General features: G+C 34.9%; 2 protein-coding genes across 6 annotated transcripts; one reads left to right on the forward strand and one right to left on the reverse strand.

Moving 5' to 3' along the window:
• Positions 1–820: 820 nt before the first annotated feature.
• LOC112285585 (uncharacterized) lies at positions 821–2,364 on the forward strand. 3 transcript variants are annotated; one of them, XM_024526527.3, is made up of 4 exons: positions 821–966; positions 1,240–1,533; positions 1,801–1,880; positions 2,036–2,364. In XM_024526527.3, the coding sequence occupies exons 2-3, from the start codon at positions 1,242–1,244 to the stop codon at positions 1,833–1,835; spliced, it is 327 nt and encodes a 108-aa protein (XP_024382295.2). In that variant the 5' UTR covers positions 821–966; positions 1,240–1,241; the 3' UTR covers positions 1,836–1,880; positions 2,036–2,364. The 3 variants fall into 3 exon arrangements, with proteins under 3 accessions (XP_024382295.2, XP_024382294.2, XP_024382293.2); XM_024526526.3 differs by having other exon boundaries at positions 825–966; positions 1,792–1,880; positions 2,029–2,364; XM_024526525.3 differs by having other exon boundaries at positions 825–966; positions 1,792–1,880.
• Positions 2,365–5,072: 2,708 nt separating this feature from the next.
• Positions 5,073–6,706, reverse strand: LOC112285358 (ESCRT-related protein CHMP1B). Of its 3 annotated transcripts, none has more exons than XM_024526099.3 (3): positions 6,477–6,706; positions 6,177–6,271; positions 5,073–5,925 (listed from the first exon to the last, which is right to left on the reverse strand). In XM_024526099.3, exon 3 carries the CDS (start codon positions 5,905–5,907, stop codon positions 5,293–5,295), a length of 615 nt encoding a protein of 204 aa, XP_024381867.1. In that variant the 5' UTR covers positions 5,908–5,925; positions 6,177–6,271; positions 6,477–6,706; the 3' UTR covers positions 5,073–5,292. The 3 variants fall into 3 exon arrangements, with proteins under 3 accessions (XP_024381867.1, XP_024381869.1, XP_024381868.1); XM_024526101.3 differs by having other exon boundaries at positions 6,432–6,560; XM_024526100.2 differs by lacking the exon at positions 6,477–6,706 and having other exon boundaries at positions 6,177–6,313.
• Between the last annotated feature and the right edge of the window lie 3,016 nt (positions 6,707–9,722).

Raw genomic sequence — 9,722 nt, forward strand, 5'->3', positions numbered from 1 at the left:
TAAGATAGTGCAACTATACACAATATATTAAAATTTCTACTTAAAATAATTTAATGTCTTCCATTAAATTATCAACATCAAAATATTAATATATATTTTTTCTTTTATCAAGGTGGTATATTCATGTTTATCTTTATTTAATTAAAAACTAAGCTTTTTAAAATATAAAAAATATTTAATATGCATTTTAGTGACTAAAATATTATTGTGATCTTATATTTACAAAGTTCTCTTTTAAATATCTAAGTTGTATTTCTTGTTATGTTCATGTTTAATTGAACATATAAATTATCTTTCTTAATTCTTTAAAATAGAAGAAGCAAAAATGAATTGAGTAAAAATTATCCTTTTGCTAAAAAAATACTTCAAAATTCACATCTTTGGAATGAATGCTATTCAATGAATTATCTTTTATAAAATGGCATTTAGATATAATTGTTTTTAAAATATTAAAGTTAAAACTTTGGAGTACAAAACATGTGATTTAGACTATTGTTATAAGAGAGAATTTGTTACAATTCCAATTTCGAAATTAATAATACTTGCTTGCATGGATTATGACACTCATTATTTAACATTATATATAAGATTTTCTATTTCTATTTTAGACAAACTATCTCCACATCTTCACTTGGCTCAATCAACTTTACTCTATTAAGATAAGTAGATATACCAAAAAAAATGGTACTTGCCCAAAGTTGTGATTTGGATGAACATAGCCTAAGTACATTCAACCACTTCGATACCAGTTAGGGCAGTTTGTCCCTGTCTTGTGCATGATCAATTAGGCGTCCACCGAGTCAATCCAGATCTGTCTCCGGAAATTTTCATGGTACAACATGCAGGACTGGTGACAAAAAACCAACCTGCTCGATCATTGTGATTCTCATACTTTTTGCACAACACTTGCACATTGTTTTACTGCTTTTGAAACTGCTACTGATCAGCTGAATGCAGAGTACCCACGTAAGCCTTTCACAAGCTCACTCTCCATCACGCATGGTTTTCAATGGTTCAATTACACAGACATGGCGTTTGTGCATATGAAGCCTTGTTGGGTAGCTCTTTCATGGCGCTTAGGTTTTTTCTTTTCTTTTCTGTATGAGGATTCGAGTGTTGTTTCTGTGGAAATGAACATTCCCGACATGATATGGAAACAATCCGATTCAGTCACAAATGGACATGAGTGTAATGGGGTAGTTGTGTTAAGGGCTAATCTGGAGCAAATATTGTGGGCAGACATGAAGAGTGTTGCTATGATCGTATTGCTGACGGCCATGGCGATGGCTGCCTCGTCTGTGCATGGAGCGTGCACCAACGACCTCTCTCCTTACGAGCCATGCACGCCTGCGATGTTCGGCACGGCACCTTCTTTACCCACCAGAGAGTGTTGCAATGTCATGAAGGTCAGTAACCTCACCTGTCTTTGCAGCGCCATTGCAACCGTTCAACTCCCCGAGTTCAATCAACAAGCGGCTCTCATGCTGCCCAAGCGGTGTGGCGCCGTTCCTCCCGGCATGACCACTTGCAAACGTAAGCTAAATCTGGGTCCCCCTGCGGATAAGATTTCATGCTTCAAAAGTGTCAAGGGCCATTCTTTTCAGAGAAAATTGCTTTTCCCCTTAAGTTATTCATCTGAAAATCTGTAATTGACGTGAGAAAAATGCACATCGGTTACAATTCAGTCCTTAGGAATTTGACTTAACTTCAAGAAATAGTCTTAGACCAACCTTCATCGTGGTTCTAATGTGGGGTGCGATTGATTTTGATCTATAACGTCCAAATGCGCAGAGGATGCAGATTCTTTCGCAAGTAAACTGATGAACTTGCAGTAGACACTTCAAGATACGACTGGCACTGAGCGATAGCATCGGAACGAGGTTCTTGAACTAAGCATTTCTATGTCCACTTACTGATCGTTTCATTTCGTGTTGATGAGTTTACGCTAAGATAATGGCTGAGCTTCACCTGACGTCTTCAATGCGGCAGGTTTATTTCAGACATAAACCCTAATTTGGAGTTTGTCAGAATGCAGAGAAATATCCACAAGACAGAATTCACGTCTATTAGGGTTGCAATTTGAGCCCACGCAAGTGTGGTACTGGATTGGGGCTTCCCCGGAGAACTAATTGGAACTGACGTCATGTTAGACTTCTTCGGAGATCCAGATATTTTAAGCTCTACAAATTAACTCCATTTCCTGAGCAGAAGCATATTTGTAATCGTCTTCTAAAATTGTGTTCATTTACCCCTTCGTGAAGATGAAGTCCCTCTGATTCAGCCGTTGTGCTTGAAATGCAATTTGATGATGTTTAAACTCTATCAAACATTTATTACAATACTCAAGCCATTATCATTTCTTTATTTTGCTTACACTGGTATGTATTCAATCACGATTATAGATCAGGTGAAATTCAACAATGCGCTAATCATTTTTCTGGACTTTTCCTCACTTGATTTGTAAAACACTGTTCAATTTTGGGGTAATTCTACAGCATAAAGACTAGGTGAATCCGTCCTTGAGAGACAGCCCTCTTTTACTCATTGAACTCCTCTTGAGTGCTGTTGAGTATTTTAATGACCAATTGCTGGAAGATTGACCGTCACTTCTGCATTGTTGTGTTCTGTAGTCCTATGAAAGGTTGAGTACTTCCTGGAGAGATAACCATCTCTATATACAAGCACACATTTGTGCTCATTGTAAGTATGCTTGTACATATGACCCTTTAGTTCAAACTCTCAAACTAATTAGTGGATCTCTCATTAATCTCTTCTTCAACTACTATGAAATAGACTATTTGCAATTGCATGCTAAAACAAGATTATATTGTTTCTTTTTTTCTCATTTATAATTAAGGCGAGTTACTAATCTTCTACACTATGCAAAAAGAGATTTTCGTTTCTTTTTTCTTTGGATAGACTCATCTGGAGACAAGGTTTGTAAAATCCATTTGGAAAGTGACGTTGCCAATGCTTCTCTAGGTTCTACTAGTTCTAGTCTCTTTTTCTTAAGAAGTTTGCATCATATATATATCTAAGCCATCTTAAGATAGGTATTAAAAGTTACTTTGTATAAAGTTTTTTTTTCTTATTTTACTTTTATCTAATGTTTTTTGGAATCCACTTCATATTTATATAGAGTAATAGATAAAAGAGAGTACAATGTTGTTTATAGTAACAACCATATTAGCTACATTAATTTTTTTAAACAATTATATTTTTTTTTGATGCAATTAACCAAGAATTAGTGTGTGTAGTGTTGAGATATTCATGCCAAAGACTTGTATGCATAACAATAACCTATATAATTCTAATCTAAATCATATAAAGGATAATTGAAAAATAGAAATATCAAGAAATAAAAACAATTACCTTGTTGATAACAAAGACACCATTGTTGCATAGCCACAAGATCTTCAGTGAATCCATGAGCTTATTGATCTTGAACTAAAGATTGCTTATTACAATCCATCATTTTCATCTAATACTTGACTAAAGAAGAAAAATAAATGTTACTTGTAAACATTTAACTCTTAGATGTATGACTACTAAAGCCAATAAAATGTTGTAGATTTTATATTTGTCAAATAAATTGATTTAAGATTCAATTGCCACAATGGTCTATATTACTAATAATTTGGAAATTAAGACATTCAATGATTTATGTGATATCATTTATTTCAATATTAAAGTCATTTGATGTTAAAAATGTTCCTTTTGGTCAAAAGAAGAAACTTCTTGTAAAATGACTGTTGCCAATAAACAAATATACATGTATATATATTAGAAAGATATGAGACTTAGAAAAAAATCAATAAAAAAATAAACTCTATTTTTTCTGCTAAAAAAAGGCTAGAAGGATGCAACTTTGTTTAAGCACAAGAGAAAGATATGCATTTTTTTTAAATACTTGAATATTTTTTTGGTAAAACCAGTGATGTATTCATCAACAGTGTTTCTGGGTTTATTTTGTAACACTTGAAATTCACAAGTGGGAATTTCGGGTCTAAAGGTTGAACAGTAGCACCCAAACTGGCTCATCGTCATGTTGAGTGGTAATACTCATGCATTCAGCGACGCAACTCTTTGGCACTGGTGTAGTTGTAGGATTTCAGGAACATCAGGTGTGATATGCAGAAAGCTATCAAATTGTTGGGGGCAGAGATGAAGGCTGCAGATCTGAGATCCATCATGAAGCGGTCCATTGGTTGCAGAACAGGGCCGAAATGGTGAATAAATAACTGCGTTTGTGGGATGCTGCGGAAGGTTGCTGAACGTGCACCGTTCAGCCATGGCAGTTGCCAGCAATTAAAACATGCATACATTTTTACATACATACAAGCATGATGCGGATTTCATATCTGATCCGTAAATGGAAAACACAGAATTTTTTTAAGATTTACTGTTTCCAACGCTTTTGAACTGTTCAAAATACTCGTTCCGAACAATTATGCAAGATGTCGTTGGCAATGAAAAGATTAAGCAGTATTACCAGGATAAAAAGCTTGTGGCAATTTTGAGTGCATAGTAACTTACCCTCGTTCTTGAACTGATTGTTTCAACGTTGTTAACTTTAATAAACAATGAGCATCATTGTTTAATACGATCAGAGAGTTAATTTTTCTTGTCCCCTCAGTGGCCATGAGCACCACATTTTGCACTAACAACTCCAATCGTCCATGCTAGCATAGTGTGTTGCTCCTAAAACCTCTAATTCAAAGTTACGCACTACTTATATCAAAGTTTAAGACCTAAAAGGTTCACTCTTTCCTTTTTCCAGAGAGACATCCTCTGATTCTTTCACTTCCCTTGTGATGAAAAGGTGGGTTTGCTTACATTTTTCTGGTCTTCATGCAATCTAAAGTCCTTGCTGCACCACAAGAAGAAACAAACTTGTGGAATACGGAGAGGTGAATCTGCCGGCACTAGCAGTAACACCTTTTAGAAGTCGCTGCATTAGAGTCTGCTCTACTCGAGGGAACAAGATCCAATACCGTCCACGATTTATCATGAATAAACTTGACAAAGGACTCCGCTGAAATACAATAGTCCCCACACCCAAACAAGCCAAATGTGGCAAGTGTTGTTGCATTTTTTTAATTACGTTAAGTCAATAGCTCTGACCAGAGTTCCCACTAATATACAAATATCAACAATTTGCAATTCGAGCCTCCGTCGAGTACATCACGCATGAGTGGCTTTGATGCACAATTTCATTAGAGGCTAGTCGTAATGATATGAGACTTCAATACGAGTTACCTATTGCACTAGAAACGTTTGTCATTTTTCGGGTCAACTCCTGTTTTTAAGCTCGGCTAATCTGCGGCTCAAATCATCTTCAGATACAGTTGATTCCGCATCGCCCAAAGGCATGTGAGAAGCTGCTTGCGGAAGACCCACAGATACCTCCAAACCGTAATCATCAGCGACTTGGTGCATAAGTGAATTCACCTCATCTTCAGGTGTAGAGAGACTGGTGCTGCCAGCCATGGCTGATTCCACGAACTCGGATTGTACTTCCATATTCACAAAAGTCTTTTCGAATTGATCCATGGTTTGAGAGATTTTTTCCATGTTTCCAACTGCAAGTGCACTATCGAGTGCCTTAACGATTGAACCCATAGACTTGGTTATTGTCTGCATTTTGCTTTGAGTACCAAGCCGTGAAACGACTGCATCAAGTCGAGAGGCAAGCCGCAAGTAGTTGAGCTGCTCGTTGTGTTTCCGGATTGCATTCTGCGCATAAATTCGTGCGCCATCCATGTTGCCCTTCTCAATTGCCTTCTTTACTTTGAGCTTCTCCGCCTTCTCCTCTGACTCACATTTTTTCGCTTGCCGAACCAAGGTCTTAGCGGTGAATTTCAGTTGAAAAATCTGATTTAAAAGCTTCTCCTGGCTGCCCCCCATACTTCCTCCCCCACCGGTCTGCTTCAACGACAGAAGCGCACCAAAGACCAACAAAGGATCAAACTCTCCAGCCCTATTCAGCAAAATTGTTCTCTAAGAAAAAAAAAACCACTCCACAACCCAATTCATCCACCCTTAAGGTTCACAAAAAGACCAAACTCTCCTCGGATCGTCCAACCAACGAGCGACATGCCCGCTACCTCGAAACCATCGCATGGCTCATCCCAAATCCAAAACCCTAAAACATGAATTCACAAATTTATACTCACCAGAAGCACAATACCACTATCAGCGGACTTGTCCAAGAGGGTCACAACTCTACGAAGCAGAATAATACGCAGGCCACCACGATCTCCAACCCAAACTGCAAGGACAATGAGTTTTCCACCAAGAAGCTCACTGGGATATTCAATAAGAAAAGAAAAGACAAAACCCCCAAATCACAAGTGCAAACAAGAACAGTAAAACGCTCCAAACGCAGCAGCAGCAGCAAGAAAGAGGAGCTGCAACAAATCTAAGGCGACCTGAAGAGAAGCAATTGAAACAAGGAGAGAGTGAGAGCACTCAACCCCTATTTATGAAGAATCCCGACTCCTGAGGCCGTGTCTGTTCGGTTTAAGTTGCCAAGAAAAGGGTGCGAAGATTCAACCCAAGCCAGCTAAATCCGACTCCGCCGGCTGTGTTCGACAACGAAATCAGGTCGTGGACGATGATCGCGTGACGACTTGTGCAAAATTACGGGGTTCCGGAAGCACAAGGTTAAAGCATGAGACTGCGAAATGGGCGAGGAATTCAAACCCTAAAATGGGCAATCCAGCATCTCGTTCAGTATGGATTCATTTCTTTGTAGGCTTTCGACGTACCCATTACCCATTTCTAAAAAATTAATGTAAAACTCCCTGATGAAAACTCTGAACACTTCATGTACATCAGTTACTTTAATTGACAAAATATGTGTGTTACTATATACATTAGAACCAAATATTTATGGAAAAAGGTGGAAATTAATTTACAAAAGGCTTTTTCTTTAAAACAATATCACAACAAAAAAATTGAAATACAAAATGTTATGTGGTTCTTGCAAAGTGGATAATATATAATATAGTTTAAAATCATGAGGTTAGGTTTTTGATAACATTTGATGACGAGCCTCTTTCTACCTTTTATATTTGTTGAGACACTTGAGTAAAGTCCAAAATTGGCTTGTGGTTTTTGATTTGATTTGATTTTATTTTATTTTTTCTTTGTTTTCTTGTTTTCTTATTTGTTTTTTTTTCAACAAAAATGAGATATATTCAATGTATTAATGGAGTGGAAAAAGTACAACAAACTACTTAATTCCTTATATCTAAAAGTATAGCTTAGTGTCATGAATATATACCTATTGTAATCATTACTTAAGTAGGTAGAATTATGTAAAAGTAGATTAATTTTATAATACCTTCTAGAAAAACTCTTTAGAAGCTTCTCAGACATTGTTTTGATTTTACATATGTTTGTGGTTGATTGATAGGTTAGAAACTTAGTCAACAAGCTACTTATATGCCACATGTGTTGGTAGCTTGCACAACAAGATAATTATGTGGTGGCTATATAGAAAATTTGCCTTATAAGTCAAGATACATGTCATGCAAAGTCAATATGTTTTTGGAGGTCCTATAGAACGTCGCCATATAGATCCTAGATAAATAGTATATATAAAGGCAAGAGTAAAGTCTTCTTCACTCTTGTCAAGTCCTTTCTTGCTTCTAATCTAGATTCAAGAGTCTTTGGTTTCCTTGTCTTTTGTCAATAACCATTCTAGTTTTCTTTTAATATACATACTTCTTTATTTTTATTTTGTTATATTTGTTTATTTATTTTCATGAAGTTCTTATCCTTGAGAGATTGACAAGAGTACACATATAATATTAGAGCTTTGTCTTCTCTTGATTAAAAAAGGATTACTCCTTTCTCTTGATAAGACATAAGCATATTAGAAGTTGTGGATTACTCTCTTCTAAACTAATATTGTTCTTAGTATCTTCTTTATTCTCAAGTCTTCTCTTTTGCTTGGCTTCAGCAATATTAGATTTTTTCTTTTCTTTTCTTTTTAAGTGTCATTATAACAGAGCTTCTTGAAATGAAGAGTGCAATAGCATAAATGCAAGAGCAATTGAGGGAGTTGATGCTTGCGATGCATCAACTGAGCTTATTATCACTTTGAGCAACAAAAATGGCAAGAAGTGAAGATACAAACATGATTAGAGTTGCTTCAATATCTGCACCAAATCACATCTCTTCTCCTATAGTAGAATATCCTTACACTATTAGAGCAACCAAAGTTGCCTTATGTGAGCCTAAAATCTACCACTCTATGGAATTAATACTACACAACAAACTCAAGAGGTAGAATGGAAGAACTTCCAATCATGAAATTGTTAAGTTAATTTAAATGTGGGTGTTTGTAGTTCAATTAATATTAATGCCTTTCAAGCAATAGTTACTAATATTAAACTAAAATATCTAATGAAATTCACTATGAAAAAATGATAAAAATAATTAATTAAGTTATTACTATTAACTCATAGTAAGAATAAAAACTTAAATTTAAGTTAAAATTAAAAATTAAAAGTTAAATTTAAGAGTTAAAGTTAAAAATTAAATTCAAAAGTTTAAGTTTAAAGTTCAAAGTTAAAAGTTAAATTTTAAAAGTTAAATTTGAAAGTTTAAGTTAAAAATTAAAGTTAAAAGTTAAAATTTAAAATTTAAAAGTTAAATTAAAAATTAAAAATTAAAGTGAGAATATTAAAGGTTAAAATTTAAAACTTAAAATTTATTAGCCAAAAGTTGAAATGTGGAGATTACAAGTCACACTAAAGATAAAAGTAAAAATAAAATAAGACAGGTAAAAGCAAAGGTACCTTGATAACATCCAAGGATTAAAGGCAGCAATCCCCTTCTACTCCAAAATTTGCCAAAAATTATAAATAGCTCCAAATTAAATGATTCTTAGTTTGTTGCAAGATCAATTTAAAGATGCTCCTGTTCCAATAAATCTTATTTTGATCTAGTAATCCAATCATAAGAATTACTCCTTTGAAGTTGAGTGATCTAAATTGCCACAGCAACCAACCTCCTTCAATTAGAAATTCGTTAAAACTTCAAATTATCTTCAAATCCAGCAAAACTTGTGTCTTTGAAAGCTTAGCTTATAAAGCTCAATGCTTCAAATATTTCAATTGAGTCCAATTATAAGGCACTGAGAAATGCCTTTTCAAACTCGATTAATCCAAACTGCAAATGCAGTCAACTCTCTTGTATTCAAAATTTTACCAAAAATTCAATTCAACTCCAAATTGAGAAAGCCTTACCTTGCTGAAAATCTAAAAACAAAAGCTACAATTAAAAGGAATTTCACATTGAAACTAAAAAAATTGAATGACTGATTGAGAAAAATCCAATGCTCTTGAAACCCTTAGAGTACTTGGGAGGCCAAGGGAGCTATTTACTACAATGAAGCATGTTTTAAAATACAATGACCATCATTCATGACTAAAAATCCATATACACAATGTTCATAATGAGATTTTAAAATCTAAATAAAATTAAGATTAGGATTTTTGGCCAAATTTTGGTATAGCTTCATCCTTCACCAAAAGAGGAGAGAGAAAAGGCTTGAAAAACCAAACCTTTCTTATACAATTGAGTAGAGGCTCATAGAGGGGTGGCTACATTTTTATCCTTGATTTTTAAATCACTAATCTAGATCTATGGCCTTCATTCATCCAAAAGCTAATTTCGTTATCAAGGCTAATGGCTATTGTAAGTGGTCA

Source organism: Physcomitrium patens, chromosome 8, assembly GCF_059467195.1.
Source record: "Physcomitrium patens ecotype Gransden chromosome 8, ASM5946719v1, whole genome shotgun sequence".
NCBI lineage: Eukaryota > Viridiplantae > Streptophyta > Bryopsida > Funariales > Funariaceae > Physcomitrium > Physcomitrium patens.

Bases quoted from the DNA above. Each gene is read 5' to 3' on its own strand.
- LOC112285585 (XM_024526526.3), top strand. From the start codon at position 1,242: ATGAAGAGTGTTGCTATGATCGTATTGCTGACGGCCATGGCGATGGCT. The intron at 1,534-1,791 runs GTAAGCTAAATC...CCAAATGCGCAG, and splicing joins CGGCATGACCACTTGCAAAC to AGGATGCAGATTCTTTCGCA.
- LOC112285358 (XM_024526099.3), bottom strand. From the start codon at position 5,907: ATGGGGGGCAGCCAGGAGAAGCTTTTAAATCAGATTTTTCAACTGAAA.